This window comes from Cydia strobilella, chromosome Z (assembly GCF_947568885.1).
Source record: "Cydia strobilella chromosome Z, ilCydStro3.1, whole genome shotgun sequence".
NCBI classification, from domain to species: domain Eukaryota; kingdom Metazoa; phylum Arthropoda; class Insecta; order Lepidoptera; family Tortricidae; genus Cydia; species Cydia strobilella.
In genome coordinates this window covers 3,699,088-3,719,270 of record NC_086068.1, presented here as the reverse complement: position 1 = coordinate 3,719,270, position 20,183 = coordinate 3,699,088, and the positions used below count along the sequence as shown (strand labels likewise).

At 39.9% G+C, this 20,183-nt stretch overlaps 1 protein-coding gene across 1 annotated transcript; it reads left to right on the top strand.

Annotated features, from left to right (window-relative positions):
- Positions 1–12,836: 12,836 nt before the first annotated feature.
- LOC134754564 (ADP,ATP carrier protein 2-like) lies at positions 12,837–18,511 on the top strand. The gene is made up of 6 exons (XM_063690878.1): positions 12,837–13,056; positions 14,464–14,587; positions 14,935–15,072; positions 15,632–15,772; positions 17,149–17,239; positions 18,263–18,511. The coding sequence occupies exons 1-6, from the start codon at positions 12,855–12,857 to the stop codon at positions 18,503–18,505; spliced, it is 939 nt and encodes a 312-aa protein (XP_063546948.1). The 5' UTR covers positions 12,837–12,854; the 3' UTR covers positions 18,506–18,511.
- The last annotated feature ends 1,672 nt before the right edge of the window (positions 18,512–20,183 follow it).

Below are 20,183 nucleotides of genomic sequence, written 5' to 3'. Positions count from 1 at the left end.
AAATGTGTTTCAGTGTTTCTCGTGCTTCCTCAAATAAGGTAATAAGTACTCATTGAGGTTTAAGACAGATTTATTTTTAACACAAAAATGAGTTAAACTCGTTTTATATTTGTATATGATGTTTATATTTGTAAGTGAGTGAGTACTTATTAGCTTATTAGGGAACTTCAAATTAATTATATCTAAATGTTGTCAAAATAAACTTATCGCTATATATGTACACTGTTGTATTTTAGTGGTTAAAGTTTAACTTTAACCTCTTAAAGCCCAATGTACATTACAATCCGTTTCAATCAAATTAGAACCTTTCATAAACCAAATAAAGTAGCATTTCTTTTGATTCATCGCTTTTTAAAACGAACGAGATTCGTTCTAATTAATTTATAGAACATGGTTCAAATTAAGATGGAAAACTTTGTATGGTGGGTCTTACGAGGTTAATGTGATTTGGATGGGATGGGATTATTCCTTAAGGGTCCCCTGCAAGCTCGGTTCTCCATACAAACGTGGTTCCGCTCTCATTTTAAAACGACTAACTAGATTGCTGTGATACTTAGCACTAACAATAGGATAAGGTATATCTATGTCTGTAATTAGTTTATATAGCTTCAGATACCATAGTTAAAAAATACAGTAAATTTAAGTTTTTCATACAAAACTTGTTATTGCTTTATTTCGTTTGTTTTATAAACTGGAGCTATATAAATTAATTTCAGACCTAGATATACTTCATGTCGTTTTATGTGCAAAGTTTCATTACAATCCAACAAGTAGTTTTAAAATGAGAGCGGAACTTCGTTTGTATGGGAAGGTGCGATTCGGCCGATCTTGCCGGGAACTTAAAATAAATTACATGTAACATGTAATAAACTCTAAACATTGAAAACCTTTTTTTAACTGCGCGTACATCTAAGACACTTGCGCTCACATCTAAAAAGCAACCAAGATACAGAAACACCAAAAGTCTGTACTTTGTCCGTGTATGTGTGTTGTGTCTATAAGATTGCTTTATACAAGGGCGTAGGTACTCTTGGTCGGGGTACACAGTTTAAAATAAGGTACCTTAAATTGTATGATATTGATATAGAAGCAAAAGCAGGATCCAATTCAGTGGCGTTATCGTGAACTATTCTAGCCGTGGGCGAAATCGCATCTGCGAGGCCCTTTTCTTTCACTGTGTCCAAAGGAGCCTCGCGCGAGGCCCCCCTTGAGGCGCGAGGCCGTGGGCGACGGCCCACTACGTCCACGCCTAGCTATGCCAATGATCCAATTGTTTTCCTAAAGCTGTATATCCTACTAAGGTGTGCAATAAAAAAAACATGGGCGGCTCGTGGCATTTAGGTAGCATTTGGCGTTTCTGACAGACTAGTGATGTAACCGTGTTTTTACAAGTTCAAGTAAGAGCTCGAGGGAGAGGAGTGTTAGGGTCGGCAACGCGCATGTAACTCCTCTGGAGTTGCAGGCGTACATAGGCTATGGAGACTGCTTAACATTAGGCGGGCCGTATGTTTGTTTGCCACCGACGTAGTATAAAAAAAGTAAGGTACAAGTCAAAGGAAAACAATTAGAAAAAATGTTTTCAATCATTATAATACAAATGCATATACATTTTCACCTCTAAATTAAATAACTAACTTATAAAACTAAAACTAAAAATAAATAAAACTAATCTTAAAATAAATAACTAAAAACTATTGCCCTGCGGCATGGTGCCGTAGATGCTGGCAGCATTTCCTCGCTGTATCGCAATGCTTACTCTTTGTGCGAGGAAGTTGCCGGCTCTACGATCACCGGTGACGTCTATTATTCTTTTAGCCAATTCCTTAAACAGTGTAGACGCGTTCGGACCCCAAATTTAATATATGACATTCGTGATATACAATTAATATTTGTTCTAAATTGTTGCAAGTTATTCTACGTATTCTATCTGTGGAAATCCACTTGACGTCAGAAGTACCGGAGACGTTACATGAAATTTAAGTGTAATTTATTCGGTAACATTACTGTCAGAAACGTTTCTTGTCAATTATGTAATTTTCAAAAGTTGAAATATGTCACAGTTAAGGTAATATGTGAGATGTCTCATCACTAAGGCCAGGATTACACTCGTAAGTTTTACTTACGTAAGTAGGGACAAAGCTATTTGCTAGAATGAGATAACGATATTCATATCTCATTCTGTAGTATAGCTGTGTCCCTACTTACGTAAGTAAAACTTACGAGTGTAATTCTGGCCTAATGCTAACTAAATGCCACGAGCCGCCGATGTCTAGCAATAAACATTATTATTACTATAGAGAAGCTATACTGAACAATGAAATTGTCGCAATAGCAACGTGTACCGCGCGACCATAACGTCGTAAGCGCCGTAAAATTCTGTTTGTGTTCTAAGTAAAAAAAAAAAAAGGCACTTACGCGTTTAGATCGCGAGATTCACGCTCCGCTTCTCATGGCGCAAAATATTGATTCTCTGTGCCGGCTCTATACGTTAGTAATAATAGTTCAATGTCAATAAAGGGGTTTCAATCTGTTCTATGGATATTGCTGACTTTGCTTTTATATGACTCGATTCCTTATAAGTGGCTATGAAATTTGTTGCGTGTTAACACTTTTCATTCAGTCCAGAATTGTTGGAATAATACCAAGGCATCAGTTTTAGAGTTTATATACATACATTATGCATAAATGCATAATGTTAAGTGATAAGACAATAATAGTGAGAAAAAAAATAATTATCACCGGTAGGTGCTCTGAAAGAGACTTCCGGTATTATCAATGAATATATTAACGATATTTTTCTATTTATTTTATTATCTGTCACTTGTAGCCAAAGCAATTCTTAGAAATTGTATTTTATTAATGTGATATCTGTTACCTGAGGATGTAATATTTATGCGTTATTTTGGAATGTGCCTATACAGGCTGTAACAAAAATAGTGGGGATCCGTTTAACGGCATATTTTGGTATCGTGTATTGATTAGGAAAAAGTAAAATATATATTCCTATACGTAGATCCATATACAATTTTTTTTAAAACGTACCCAACAGGTTTCGCTTTTTTATATTGAAATAGCAGACTGTGTGACCAGGGGCCCATTTCACGAACGGTATTAGACTAATAAAGTCCACGAACCGTCAAATCGTATGGGTTGTCATGACAACACACTAATAATATTAGACTAATATCGTTCCAGAAATGGGCCCCAGGGAGCAGTGTAGAAATACAATACAATACAAATGTTTATTTACACTTAATAAAGAGAAAATAAAACAGGATATAATTCCAATTATTAAATACTAGCGACCCGCCACGGCTTCGCACGAGTAGTTCAACTAATTTACACAAATAGTTTACAAATTATTTTACACCTAAACCTTCAAGAACCTTGCACTCAAATTGATTGGTGAAAACCGCCTAAAAATTATTTCAGTGGTTTTTAGGGTTCCGTACCCAAAGGGTAAAAACGGGACCCTATTACTAAGACTCTGCTGTCCGTCTGTCTGTCAGCAGGCTGTATCTCATGAACCGTGACAGCTAGACAGTTGAAATTTTCACAGATGATGTATTTCTGTTGCCGCTATAACAACAAATACTAAAAAGTACGGAACCCTAGTAACTACGTCCAAAAGAGAGGTATGGGCACTGTGAATGACCTTTCGCTTTGTGTGGTAGGGCACAGGACAGCGGATGTCATTCCAGATCTAGAGCAGAGCCCAACTGGGGAAGTACCTCCACCTTACAGAAAACCGCAGCCAAATAACACTAGACCCTACTCATAGTGTTGTGTTCCTGCCGGTGAGTAAGGTTGCCAGAGCTCAACGAGGGAGAGGAGTGTTAGGGTCGGCAACGCGCATGTAACTCCTTTGGAGTTGCAGGCGTACATAGGCTACGGAGACTGCTTAACATCAGGCGGGCCGTATGCTTGTTTGCCACCGACGTAGTATTAAAAAAAAACCCTCGGTGCGCGAGTCCGACTCGCACTTGGCCGGTTTTTGAGTTTCTGCGAACATACAGACAGACAGACGTGGCGGGGGACTTTGTTTTATATAATTTATTGATTTCTAGCTTCTGTCCGTGAGGCCGAGAGACCAATTTTATTAAATATTCCCTAGTTTCTGTCCGCGAGGCCGAGAGACCAATTTTATTAAATATTTCTAGCTTCTGTTCGTGAGGCCGAGAGACCAATTTTATTTAATCTTTCTAGCTTCTGTCCGTGAGGATGAGAGACCAATTTTCTTAAATATTTCTAGCTTCTGTCTGTGAGGCCGAGAGGCTAATTCGAACGTACACTTTGACATCAAAACAATAATCTCTTCAATAACTCTACTTACGAGTGTGATTGGTTTCCATAGCATAACTAGCCTTCAATAGGGAATATTACGCGAAACTTTGCGTAGGGGGCGCCACTACCACAATCTGTGGGTCGATCGCGAAACAAGAAAATCGAAATTTCGTTATCTAACATCTCTGTCACTTGCATATTCGAGCGATAAAGAGGCAGATAGCAAAATTTCGGATTCGCGTTTCCTGGTAGGTCCTCTGTAAACAAACCGCCTTGATGCATCAATGTCATATTTTATTATCTTTGAAAACTTGTCAAAAAACTGTTAAAGGCACAGTATGTATGTTACTCTATGGTTTACTAAAAAAGCTAGTGCTGCACTCTGGTGCCACAACATTGCAGTAATACCCCCTATTCTGTACCTATTTTCGTTTATTTATGACCAATATTGCAACAACTCGGTATTATATACTTTAGGCCTTAGGTACATTAAAATTGTCATCCTGCGCGGCGGTATTCAGTAGACGTACCACGAGTTGACACTTGACGTTTACGTTAGCGACTGCGTAAACTCGATCGCAGTACGTCTCGCTCGCACTGATGTATTAGTGTGATAGAGAGGGAATGCGATCGAGTTCACGCAGTCGCTAACCTAAATGTCAAATGCCAGTTCGTGGTAGCCGTGCTGATATTCAAACGTGTTACGTTTGGGATATTGACATGCAGACCCCGTTATCAGTGGTGAAATTTTAATGAAATCGCAACACACACACACACACACACACACACACACACACACACACACACACGCACGCGCGCACACACACACACACACGCACGCACACACACACACACACGCACGCACACACACACACACACACGCACGCGCGCGCGCGCACACACACACACACACACACACACACACACACACACACACACACACACACACACACACACACACACACACACCTCCACGGTGCGGGAAGATTTAATGAGGGCTATCGTTTTTTTGCTCACCAGTTGGCGCTTCTGTTGATGGTGGTCCTTTTGGAACAGAACTTTTGGTAAAGAACAGCTGTCAGTCATTGAAGTGACATCTGACATTTAGAACTATGGAAAAGACCAACATCTACACTAGCGCCCCTAGCGGCGAATTCATACGCGTTAGCCCTCATTACAAATACACAGATAACGGAACAGGTGAAGCTAAATAAAAGCTTGTACTATAAATACATTAATTAAATTGTCATCTGCCGTCCATTTGGGTAAGGAAAATAGTGATTAATAGTAAAAGAGGTTTACTCGTAAAATCTAAGCAAAATTCGTGCTTTGAATTTGACAGCTGAATTAGACGACATTGTACGCCTACGTTATCAAAAGTGCCATCTAGTTCAGCGGCAAAGGGGTCATCCATTAATTACATCACAACACGTTTAGGGGGGAGGGGGTCAAGAAAATGTGACATGTTGTGACAAGGGGAGGGGGGAGTCACAAACTTTGTGACGTCACATTAACTTAATTATTTTATTCGCTGTACAGTTAAATAACAAGTTTTTGGAACAATAATCCTTTTTAAACGTTTAATTTTCTTTCCTAATCTGTTTTGGGTTATAAAACTACTAATATTACTTTTGTCAAAAATATTTTGATAAAATATTAATAATACTTAATTCGATTTGCCGATTTTATTGAAAAAATGTGACGTCACACCAGGGGGGTGGGGTGGGGTTTGCTAAATGTGACCAAGTGTGACAAGGAGGGGGGGAGGGGTCAAAAAACCTCGAAATTCGTGTGACGTAATTAATGAATGCACCCAAACTTGGGAGCACGATTCTTTCTGAGACTTTACACATCTTATACAATCTTTGCTTGTATTTACAGTCACCATCAGATATATCGGAGCGGCCGGGGTGTTCATAAATATCTGTACACGCCTTTATTCAGATATTTTTGCGCACCTTGGCCGCTCCGTTATATCTGATGGCGACTTTAGATATATATATGGTATATTGTAGATACACTAATAAAATAATACAGAAATGTAAATAATATATTTTTATACGAAGATGCTATGCTAAATAAATTATAAAACTTGTATAAGTAACTTGTTTAAAATGCGTGTTTTGTAAATAATAACTTAGTATAGGTAAATTGGATGTTACCAAACTTTGCTGGTTTTCGGACAGTATACACTGTCCCTAAGGACGTGGTAGCTTGAGCCCATGCCGCCACATTCTTAGTTAAAAAAAAAAAAAAAAAACGGAAAAACAGCAAGTTTCGTAACGTTAATAATTATCCGTATAAGTATTCTAGTAATGATCTTAGAAATAGTTATCATAATATTACATGGCCTAAAAGTAGACTGATAAATAATTATTAAAAATATCAGGCAAAAATTTCAATTTTTGGTACAAGCTTTTATCGCTGACTGTACTTTTTTTTCCACAGGCAACTCATTCTAAAAACCCCAAAACCCCAAACATTAGGTTTCGTTGTTTTATCACAGAGTTCCTATGGCCACCTCCTGTCTCCATCATCAGATCAGCCCGATGGTATCATAATATTGCATTGTCACCCGACTTACATATGTATGCAAATTTTCAGCTACAATGGAAGGCAGGAAGTGGGTCAAATTTCACTTGCAAGATTTGACCCGAAGCGAAGATTAGATTAGCAAGAACTTGCATGCTATTTACGTTACATTGCCGACGACTAAGGTAAAGTGCATTCAAAAGTTTGATCAGATACCGCAGTGTAATAAAAATTGCATGCAAGTTCTTGCTAGTCTAAACCTCGCTGTACATACATACATACATAAGTACATTGCAAGTTAATGAAAAACTCGTAAAAATGCGCGTTTTCCCAGAGATAAGACCTAGCAAGATCGATTTTTCGCCCCCGAAAACCCTCCTGTAGCAAATTTCATCGAAATCGTTAGAGCCGTTTCCGAGATCCCCGAAATATATAAATAGCAATTCTTATATATATTTTATTAAATATTTCTAGCTTCTGTCCGTGAGGCCGGGAGACCAATTTTATTAAATATTTCTAGCTTCTGTCCGTGAGGATGAGAGACCAATTTTCTTAAATATTTCTAGCTCCTGTCTTCTATATTAATAATATTTGTAGCTTCTGTGTGTGTTCTGTGTGTTTTCTGCGTGCTCGTTTAAAGATATAGGTACGATGTAGATTGGATGTGTGTAATGTGTGCAAGTGCGAGTCGGACTCGCGCACCGAGGGTTCCGTACTTTTTAGTATTTGTTGTTATAGCGGCAACAGAAATACATCATCTGTGAAAATTTCAACTGTCTAGCTCATGAGATACATCCTGGTGACAGACAGACGGACAGCGGAGTCTTAGTAATAGGGTCCCGTTTTTACCCTTTGGGTACGAAACCCTCAAAACCATGTTTCCCTCCCTTCCGATTAATATTAAAATAAATGTTTAATTTTTATTATCGAAAGGAGACAGTACTATAATATATTCGAATTCAGTTCATGGCAATATTTGATATATTCTCTATGCAAGTGTAAAAAAACGGAATCAACTATATTGTGTATGACGCGTGACACTCTCCTGTTGGGTACTTTTTTATTGACTTAAAAATCACTGATTTAAACTTTCACGATGTTTACTCATTATTTTTCACAACGACGAGACTTAGTGCCAGTTGTACCATCCGCACTTGACAGACTGATCAACGTCAACCGCCGCGCCGCGGCGGTTTACTATGAAACTTTCCATACAATAAAATTTTGCGAACTCTTTAACGATGACAAACAGTTTGGTGCAACCGACCCTAAAGGGGCCCACTGACTATCAGTCCGCCGGACGATATCGGCCTGTCAGTTGTTCGGAACTGTCAAATTTTTGTTCTAACTGACAGGCCGATATCGTCCGGCGGACTGATAGTCAGTGGGTCCCTTCGCGTAAAATAAGTTTTAAATGTATCTCCTGACGTTTCGAGGACGGCGTTGTCCCCGTGGTCTCGTCAACTTTAGCCAGTCTTCTCCGAGACCACGGGGACAACGCCGTCCTCGAAACGTCGGGAGGTAAATTTAAAACTTATTTTACGCGATTTAGGGCCTGTTTCACAATGTCCAAGTAAAGTCCTGAATAAGCTACTTGCCACTTATCTGACGAATAAAGTCATCGTTGGCGTTTCACAATCTCAATAAGCTTTATCTGCTGGATAAAGTGTTTTTTTTTGTAAGAAATTTTATCCAGCAGTTAATTTATTTGTTGATTAGCTATCCAATACTTTACTTGGACATTGTGAAACAGGCCCTAAGTCCCGTCGTTGTGAATGATAATAACTTTAAAACCATTTATACTTATCAAATTTTAGTCGGTTGTTAATTTTAATTTTTTTTTTGCTATTCTGATATGTTAAACTTGATGAAACAATAATTGGAATTGATTATAGGTAGAACAATGAAATTTATTACATGTATTTAATACAACTTGTTCAGGCAAGGCTTCTATCGTCAAATTAAGAGGAATGGGGACGGTCGCTTCTCCATACAAACGTAAGCCCCATTTTCCTCTCCGGATATTGACACTATAAATTATTTTTACATTATTTATATATTAACCATACCTATGCCCCTACGTTTGACTTCTTTAGATTTTTTGATTATTGTAAAAATTAGGAGCGAAAAACAGATTTCATGCAAACTAATAATATTTTAAAATTCGAAATCAAACGTAGGGGCATAGCCTGTGGTTGATATGCATCTTACTGTGTTAAAATATTTCCAATAATTATCTAGAGAGGAAAATGAGGACGTTTGTATGAAAAGGTGATTTCGCGCGGGTCCTCCACTTTTGTCTTAAGGCAAATCTAATATTATTTAATTACATTTAATTATTCGTGAATTATTTTAATAAGTACAAAACTTGGATAATTTGCATGTGTTTAAAGAAAAAATACATTTACCATCATTATTCGTTGTTACCCAAAAACAGCTTCAGAATGCTTAAATTTATAATTATAAGATTAAGTTATTTATATTATTAACATAATAGTGTAGTAAGTTATTTTATTAAAACCAGTGAGGCTACCACTAGTTTGGCACTGACATACTTTCTATGCATCTCGCTCGTACTCGCACATTAGTGCGAGCGAGATGTATAGAAAGTAAATTACGTAGACGTTAGCGTATATGTCAATTTTGACACTCTTAGTGACAGTAGACAGTCGCCATCAGATATATCGGAGCTCCCAAAGTGCTCAAAAATATCTGAGCACGCACTCTAACGCCTTGACAATAGAGTGCGTGTTCAGATATTTGTGAGCGCCTCGGCCGCTCCGATATATCTGATGGCGACTGTACGGGTACAGGTGACCATTTCTAGGGAGCGACGTTATGTTTGCCGATCTTAGCGTTGGTCCTAAAATAATAAAATTTGTTCAGTATGAAAACAATGTACGTTAATGTATTGATAGGGAAAGTAAACAAACCACCAGTCATATTTCATGTTATCCTAGTATCCAGACTTGGTTTGCGATGTGAAATCCACGAGTACCCGTACCATGAGTCACGGACAGTGTCAAGATTGACATAGGTATATTATGAAGTGCATAATTATTTTCCTTCGTATTCGTACTCATGGTACGGGTACGGGTGTAAATGTAGTTAAATATGGCCTTAACGTGTACTTAGGTACTTTTATTCGTTTTTAAAATTCTAGGTGTTGTTATCAATGTTATCATTAATAAATGTCTATAAAATATTGATTTTTCTTCTTCCCTAATTAAAATAAATATATTTTTGCTTTGAAACTATTTTTACGTATTATATTTTGAATTCAATGAACATCAATTTCTTGGTAACATGATATTCATATTTTACTTCAGCGAAGATGGACACTAATTTGCCAACCCATATTTTCAAGGAATTACAACATTGATAAGACAACTGGGTTTTTTAATAAGTTATTAACCTTTTGGACGCCAATGACGGATATATCGGCACCGCAGGTCCAACGCCAAAGACTGATTAATCCGCCACAGACCACAGAGCAACATAGACCTACGGGCATTCGCATAAAGTTCAATTTCAGTTTTGACATTTCGGTGACGTGGCGTCTGACTGACAGCTTTTGTGTTTGACACGGCGTCAAGAAGGTACCCGCGCGCCCGCTTCGTGCACCCGCGCTAGCTAGCGGACGCCCCTAACGAGTGCTTAGGGTACACACGACACATCGCAAGCTATGTCCCGTTTCTGCAGCGCAGTTTGCATATAGTACAATCGGATTAAGTCTCACCTCGAAATCCTTCCAAAGATGAAATTTGGTATGTATGTTAATTAAAGGTCTCTTTCTCATGTCCACACTATTTGACATTTGGGGACCTCGAGGAATCGCAGCCATCTTGGAAAATGTGTACCATCCTGGAGAAATTTGCGTTTTACTCTAAATATACGTTCTCTATGAAAATATGGTGTAAGGCAACATTAAGGCTTATTAAATTCTACACAAATAAGTCCTGGATAACTTTGCGGAAAAAATACATCTTGTTATAGAAAATAATAGCTGAATCCAGATTTAGCGCTTATACCCTTTCAGGGGATATTCTCTTAATATGAAACTTGGAGTAATGTGAATTCCACTTTTGTCTATACATTTGTACACGTTCTACTCCAATATCAACATTTTACCCGACTGCGACTTAAACAGAAAGTAGGGTTATGGGTTTAAATACTGAAAATCAGTACACCCTGTAACTCAGGATACTGGACGGATATTTTAAAACGACATATTGGTAGATTCCTCTTGCCCTTCACAACCTGTTTACACCTGTTTTATTAAAGAAAAATGTCCGCCGTACACTGTCGACAGCGTCGACGAATGCACGACTGCACGTAGCAGTGTCAGTATATAAAGAACTTAAGATGGCGTTACTGCTACATCATAGACATAGCGTCGCTATACTTACTCAACCTCATATCTATTCTCCATGCTCATATCTATGGATGGTATAGAAAGGATCGCAATCTCTTATGGCAGAATTGTTGTAAAAGTGACCGCGTTAAGCTTTAAATAATAGTTCCTAATCTCTCCGGTGGCGCTAGTTAGGCTCTGGGACATGAGTATAACATGAACCATATAAGGCAACAAATAACCCGACCAAATTACGTAGGTTGTTTTTGGTAGTATTTCGGTGTATGGTGGCGCCGCCTAATTACTGTTTTTTGATGGATACTTTTCATACATAGAGATTTGGCTCCTTCCCCAGTAGCATTGATACGTCATAATGACGTCAGCGACGTCATTATGACGTATCAATGCCGTCATTATGACGTCGCTGACGTCATTTTGCTACCTGGGTTTATACAGTCTCCATGCTCATATCTTTATTCGGAATACGGGTCATTTGTCATCAAATGAGTGTTGCAGATACGAGGTTGAGTAAGTATAGCGGCGATAGTATACACCTATTCCGTTGAAGCTATGAAGACCATAATCATTGTCTTTGTCTTTACATCATTATTCTAAATTCAAAGAATCCCCTAAAAAGTAAATCACTTGAAAGAAAATTTGACAGAAAGTCGCACGTCTTTTGTAACAAGTCTCAAAGTCAATCAAAAGTCAATTTGTTACAAAAATTACCACAAATATCACAATAGAAAAGTGTAAAATTTAGTTAAGTTGTGAATTGGAATACTAGAAGATGGATGATCAAAATCATATTGGAATAGTGTAATCAAGTTTGTAAGTAACGCTTGAATACTTCTTATTCTACTTCTTTTTCTTGTAAAGAATATTGAAATCATTTTAGATCATAATTTATGTAAAGTTGTACACGAGTCTTAACCATTCGTATGTGTGTACTTACTTACTGCTGTGGCGCAACGACCCGAAGTGGATCTTGGCCTCCGACACCAAAGACCGCCATGCTACTCTGTCCAAAGCCGTTTCTGTCCAGTCGACGGCGTGTGTGTGTATCGTTTCGTATGTGTGTGATGGTCTAAAATTGTGGGTGGTTTAAAATAACTCAGTGGTTTCATATACAGCAAAAAAAAATCGTACTCTAGTAAAATGCAAAAATTTGACTAATAATTAGGTCAGTATCCATTATCATAAACAGACGGAGAGCTGAGGTGAAAATTACAGTCTGGATGGTAAATCCTGGCTCCTATATTGAAGCCACATAAACTGGGCTCGCTCAGCTTTATGGAACTATATATTACTAACTAAATATAACTAAGCTAACTAACACAAAAACTGACTTTGCATCGACTTTGATATGGCAAAGTGTGTGTGAAAGCTATTTAGGCACTTAAAGTTTAAAACATGAAGTTGTAACTTGTAAGTCGGGTGACAATGACAATGCAATATTCTGCGAGCTGATCTGATGATGGAGACAAGAGGTGGTCATACAAACTCTGTGATAAAACAACGAAAACTGTTTGGGTTTCGTTTGGTTTGGGGTTGTTTGTGGAAAGAAAAGTAGGTACAACCAACAATAAAACCTTGTACCACAAGTGGTTTTTTGCCAATTTTTTATTATTATTTTAATATCGTCCTTTCAGGCTAGTGTAAGTCCTAGATAGATACAAGCATCATGGGTGAAGGTAAAGGTAAAGACGGTAAAGGTGGTAAAAAGGAGAAAGAAGATGCTACCGCGGCGTTCATAAAGGACTTTATCGCTGGTGGGGTATCAGCAGCCGTGTCTAAGACAGCTATGGCGCCGATTGAGCGGGTGAAGCTGCTGTTGCAAGTGCAGCACATCTCCAAGCAGATTGCGGAGAAGGATCGTTACAAAGGTTATTATTTCAATTCCTAATTACAAACTTACTTAACTGTCCTATATCCCTAGATGAGGTAGAGGGCGTCCACAGTGCGATGATCTGAATCGATCTTGAGCTTCGTGCTTGAGTTCGCTCCAAGTCTTCCGAATAGCCTTAAAAACAGTCCGTAGCTAGATCTGCTTTGGACGGCAACGTTTTCGCTTTCCTTTGGGACCAGCCTAGGGGTTGCCTCGGTATGTGGTCAGGATCCTTTCGGAGTGTATGCCCAATCCAACTCCATCCATCCTAAGTGAATTCTTATTATTACTGCTTCATATTATACTAAACCTAACCTAAACTACGAAAATGTTATTCAGCGAACGATATAAGTAATGGGCAACAAGTCGCCGAGTTACTATTTTACTGTCCGCGCGTCAATTCCGAGCATTCGGAGGTCGAGGAAGTGGGGGGGCGGGTGCGCCGCGCCCGTACGTACAAAATGACACCAGTCACCATCACACTGTCATGACGCCCAACATTTAACATTTTTGAATATGACGATGTACAATTACTACAAATAAAATATATTCTATTCTTTTTTTTTTTTTTTTTTTTTTATTACAAAAAGGCAAGCACTTGACCGCAATCTCACCTGATGGTAAGTGCCGATGCAGTCTAGGATGGATCATGCTTACCTAAAAGATGTCTATTCACTCTTGACATTCCTCAGCCGTGCACGGAATTCGCGCGCGGACTATAGGTGCTTAGTTAATTTTCGGGTGCTTGCTACTGCTACGGTTTTAAGCAGATGTTCAAATTAAGGACAATGGCTAACTTAAAATTATTTATTGTGTTTATTCCGCCGCTAGCAGTCGTTGAAGACGAAAGGTCAAAGGTCCGATTTAAGCCGTCCGATATTTGCTCCCGTATAACAAAGGTAGTCGCTTCCAACACGCTAGTACTTCCTTGGGCCTTGATGTCTCTGAAAGCGCCAGCTGTGTTTAGCCAGGGGCAGCATCAGGTCCTCCAGACCAGATGTGGAGAGATTAATGACATTTTAGCCGAGTTGTGGCTCGAATCGATAATTTGCCGCGGATGAAACTGGCTGCAGAATGTCGGCATGTAACTTCCACAGCTCGATCAGAGGGCCTACCGCGAACTACTTCGTTCGTTCGTCTATTTGCCCATCTATCGCTTAAATATGCAAGAGCGATAGAGAGGCAGATATCGAAATTTAAATTTTCGATTCGCTGTAGGCCTACATAGCGGCGCGCACTGTCGCGTGTTAGTACTGTCGGTAGTCAGCGCTCTGCTATCAACGTTATTCTAAACCTCTTCAAGAACATCATAAATATTGGTCTGTCAGCGCCGATGTTTGGCGTGACACTAAAACCAGCCTTAATGCTTTAACAGCACGCAGTGAATGTGGCATTCTCTCTGCAGGTATAATGGACGCTATGGTCCGTATCCCTAAAGAGCAGGGCCTCGCCGCCTTTTGGCGTGGGAACCTCGCCAACGTCATCCGGTACTTCCCCACGCAGGCGCTCAACTTCGCCTTCAAGGACAAGTATGTTTACTAATAACACTATAGTGGCTCTGTGAGCTGTGGATCTCGCGAGTCTATCAACTCCCATAGCTCCACCGTTTTTAAACATGTCCAAAAGCTGAATTTACAAAAAACTGCTCGTAAAATTTGCCGAGAATCGATTGAGATATGCAGAGCAGACCTGTAGAGAGCAGCTGGACATACGAAAACATTTTTGTCCAAGTTGAAACGGATACTGAGTCCGTACTTCGCACTCAGTTCGCCAATTGCATAATCAATTATATGTCAGTCTTCGATTTAGATTCCATTTGGTATAGAGACAACTTGAGTCTAGAGGAATTTTAATTATCATGTGAAGTTTTCCACAGGTACAAGAACCTGTTCTTGGCGGGTGTAGACAAAAACAAGAATTTCTGGAAACATTTCGCCGGAAACTTAGCTTCGGGAGGAGCCGCTGGAGCGACTTCTCTGTGCTTCGTCTACCCTCTGGATTACGCTAGAACAAGGTTTGTACAACTACTAGGGAACAAATCAAATTATTTTATTGAATATCCACCACCATCTTCCTCGCTATACCGTTATTCCGTAATGAATCCGTGCAGAAGGTGCAAGCATGTACTTGGAAGTATGGGTAAAGGCTCTTAGCCTTACGATACCTCTCTCTTCTTAGTCGTGCACTCTTGGCAGAGTGGTCGTGGTCATGTATGTTGAGTCTTTCGCCACTACTCCCCTGGTTATGCGACGCCATCTAGCTCTGTTTGGAGGAGTAAGAATTCTCGTTTATGCTGCAGTGTGTGACAGACTTGATGAGGTCTGTCCATCGCGTTGGAGCGCCCACGAGATCTTTTGCCCTCGACTTGACTGTATATATTAATTACCCAATTTTTTTTTTCCCCAATAGCTTTTGTTCCATTCGCGTTTTTCCCCATTCTGCTTTTTAACCAGGCGTTTATTTTTTCAGTAGTTAACTTAATCACACGCGTATGTCCCAGTCGCTTTTTTCCCCGAAGAAGAATAGGGTCTGAATTAGGTTTTCTAACAAATAACTGTGCAATTCACCGCCAGGTTAGGAGCGGACATAGGCAAAGGCAAGGATAAGGAGTTTAACGGCCTCGTGGACTGCCTGATGAAGACCATGAAATCTGATGGACCGCTCGGTCTGTACAGAGGGTTCATTGTCTCCGTGCAGGGCATCGTTATATACAGGTATTATATGTATTAGTAATTACAAGTTATAACACACATGTCATACAAAATAAAACATTACAAAGATCTTAACCTAAACTAAAACCTAACAAACACAAAAACTATTCACAATGCGCCCCGCGCCCCTCCAGATGCAAAGGAGCCCATCACGCTCGCCGCGTTGCCACGTTGAACAGCGATGGACAACCTTTGCAAAAGGAACGACCCGGAGCGAGGGTCATGACCACTCTCCCGCAACCGTCTGCCCACTTCCCCAATAAAAGTCTTGGCCTCAGCACACCAACAGCCAGTGGTTTCCGCGGCAAGAGGGACAAATAGGTAGTGCGTCAACACCGCATACTTTTCCCGCTTCCGAGCCGCCGCTAGCTCAGCCGCTGCCCCCGCCGAACGCACGGTGTGGCCAATATGCGAAGCAGCAAAAGTGTTGACGCACGTGGCGTCCCACAACAGACATTTGCCTCTCTCCCACGGGACCAAGGTCAACCCGTCGGGCCTCTCTCCATCTGTTCTGCTAAGACCCGGTGGCTCCAGCACACACGGAACATTCGCCGAGACCAACGCCCTTCGTACGATATCATTCAAGGCGTGGTGGCGTGGGTACCTCCCAGCACACCGACAACAACTCAACGCGTGATGGCCGTCTCTCTCCACCATAGAGCCGCAGATGCATACATGAGGTTCACACACATCACAGCCCAGGCGAAGAGCCACGGCCACCCGCATCGAGTCGTTATCAAGAAGGGTACCTAAGTGCGAAGAAGGAAGCGCCTGAAGCCACGCTCCGGACTCTGGCCTCGACACAGCGACGAGCCTCGCCCTGTCCATACATTTCTAGATTATGAGCGTGACTTCGTCTGCGTGTAATGATGTACCCAAAGGGTAAAAGCGGGACCCTATTACTAAGACTCCGCTGTCCGTCTGTCCGTCTGTCCGTCCGTCACCAGGCTGTATCTCATGAACCGTGATAGTTGAAATTTTCACAGATGATGTATTTCTGTTGCGGCTATAACAACAAATACTAAAAAGTACGGAACCCTCGGTGCGCGAGTCCGACTCGCACTTGGCCGGTTATTTTTTATAAAATGTAAGGAATCGAATGGTATCATATTTTTTTTCCTATTTGGAAGTTATTTTTTTTTATTTAAACTGGTGTATTTATTTTATTAAACACATCTTTTTTATGTTTCCAATTTATTGTGATAAATTGCTCATTTTTTATCTATTTAACTAGATTTAGTTATAAAATTCAACATGTGGAAAATACCCTATTACTTACTACGCCTATTCCTGGGAGACAAGCAAAGCTCCGGCTTTATAGTTTATACATCAGTTTTAATGTGATCTTTTTAACGTTAGATATTATTATCTCTTTACAGAGCCGCATACTTCGGGTTTTATGACACGGCACGTGGCCTCCTCCCCGACCCTAAGAACACGCCGCTCCTTCTATCCTGGTTTATTGCTCAGGTACGTAAATACTTTTGATTTTGAAGGCTTTCATTCAATAATTACCGTAACCATTTTGTATATTTCTAATTACGAGTATACCCTTCATAAACAAAATAACCACGTGACTACGTGTATTACTTGAACTATACGGCACAACATTCTGCACCTACAAAAGACAACCGTTCGCAGAAAACGAAACAAAACGCTACCATTTCCATACATTATTTACGTTTATCTTAGCGTTTCCTTTTCTACAAACGATTGTCATCCTGCTAGGCCCCCAGCTAATATCAATATCAAGTTTGAGTGTTTAATCTATGCCACATAGTGTCAGACCCTTAACGTATACTGATACAACTACAACATTTAAACCGTAGCGTTTCGAACACATTTATACCGGGTCTATCGGGAGTTTAATTTTCACCTCAGCAGCTCGAACAAGCCTACTTTCGTGTGCAAGTGCGACTTTCCTCACTCCTGTAGGCCGAGCACATGATTGACGCGACAGTATCTCGCCGCGAGATAGACTACCCGTCTCTTACTAACTGTATGAATTAAAGGGGGACGGGTAGTCTATGTCGCGGCGAGATACTCTCGCACCAATCATGTGCTAGCCCGGCAGGGAGTGAAACAAAGTAGCTTTTTAATTTAGTGAAGGCCATGAACTGCCACTTCATACTTTAATTAAAAGTTTTTTTTTTCTGAATTAATCTGTGTAATTCGAAATAAATTTTAACCTTTAATATGTTCTCACTACTGAGGTGAAAAATTATGTGTGCAACACGAGAGCAAAGTTATTTTACATCTCGTGTTTTTGAGTCCCTCGCAATAAAAACCAACTTTCCTCTCTTGTTGCACAAATAACTATTCTTACCTTTATTTCCGACGTTTCAACGCAGGTTACTGGACGCGGTCGCGGATAATTGATGTCCCAGAAAAAAATCAAAACAGAGATGTGTAACTAACTAACCCTACGAAACGCAATACGATTTCGGAGTATGTTTTCTAAAATCCGCATATTAAATTGTTCTTTTATTTCAGACGGTAACAACAGTAGCCGGTATCCTCTCGTACCCACTGGACACGGTGCGTAGACGCATGATGATGCAGTCCGGCCGGCCGGCGCACGAGCGCGTGTACAAGAGCACGGCCCACTGTTGGGCCGTAATACTCAAGACTGAGGGCCCCAAGGCCTTCTTCAAAGGCGCATTCTCCAATATCCTGAGAGGCACGGGAGGCGCTTTGGTGTTGATCCTTTATGACGAAATTAAGAAACTCCTTTAAACTGCGCTCCTACTCGGGGCTGTTTTATTGTGCCAAACGTTTTTTCTCTGAACTTAATAGCAATAACGCTACGTCATTTTTAGAATTCTGTTTTTAACTGCATACAATTACACTAAAAATACAATTTTCAATTTAAAATCCCATTCTGATAATTTATGGTTAGAAAAAACCAAAAATCTTCCTAGAAATAATGTTTGGTACAAAAAATTTAATATCCCTGAAACAGTAGTCCCTATGTTCCTTACTTGACGAGCAAATCTGCCCAGCATACATGAGAATATATATGTCAAAGTATTTTCCACTTTATTACGATCGGAGCGTCAGTGGTCGATTTTAGGCGTGTCACTAAGCGCCACTAGCACCATACCACTAACCTAGGGTTAACCGGTTAAACCTGGAGTTACCATGGTAACCAGTACAATTTGACACTGGGTTAACGGGTTTACCGCTTAACCTCGGGTTAGGGGTGTCGCAAGTGGCCCTAAGAGGTCGGATGTGAACACAATTGAATTACTCGAAAATTTTGCCTGATTTGAGGACAGTCGACCAATTTGAAATGAAGGCCTTCCTTATTCAGCAAGAAACTGAGTTGCCATGAATTCAAATTGACCGATTGTAGTTGTGGATAATTTTGTTTGTCACTAAGGACATAACTAAGCACTGGACTTTGAACTATGTTACTAATTATTGTTAATTTATATTAGCGTGACGCGATGGAGGAGCTGATAGGCAACTTTAAAATGAAAAAAAAAAAAAATGTAGAACTAAAACCTACAAGAATTGACGATCATGTGTTGTAAATAGTTTGCCTTGTGTCGTTGGGTGATTTAGAGATATCTCTTTTAACATGTGATGTTTGACTGACGTCTGATAATGCATTATAATGTCCATGTATTTTTAATATAAAAAGAAATAAATTACATTTATTTTTATTTTTACATTATCATGATTTTAATTTATATTTCCATATGAATTGGATTTCTATGCCACTTCTTGTAGTCACTATCAAATATATTGAAGCGGCCAAGGCTCAAAATAACAAAAAATGCACTTTAATGTCTTAATAATAGAAGCTAGAGTTAGACCAAGAAAAGTCTGCAGAGATTTTGACAGCACACCTGCACTGCGTGTGCTGTCAATATCTCTGCACTTGGTTTGACTTTATGCTCGAATATTTATAAACACCCTGGCCGCTTGTGAGTATCAGGATGGCGGGTGTACATCAACAAATGGAGCTGCGGTATACGTCAGGAGTTAGTGCTAGCAATGTGCCAAATGTGCGCCAAAATTGGAGCAATGTGCTCTTTAAACTCCAGAGATATTTAAGATATAAATGACGTCCGCCAACCTGACGTTGCGGCAGTGGCGCGAAACTCCTCCCTTCGGGCAAACTCTGCTCCATTCGGCTAAGCATTGCTCCGAGCAATTATTAGGGTTGGCACAACTTGACGTCCTTGCGTGCACGACCACAGATAAGATAATGACCTGAATTTTGACAACCCTAAATAGCCGAAAAGGATAGTGCCATGTATTAGAAAGGGACATCATGGTTCGACCCTGAACCGCTGTCAAACTTCGGTTTTGTGGGAAGTTTCCTTTCTGTACGGTACTATTATTTATTCTGTGGTTGTGGCTGTAACTTGGCATTGTATTATTGTATCTGTGACAAGATGCGAAT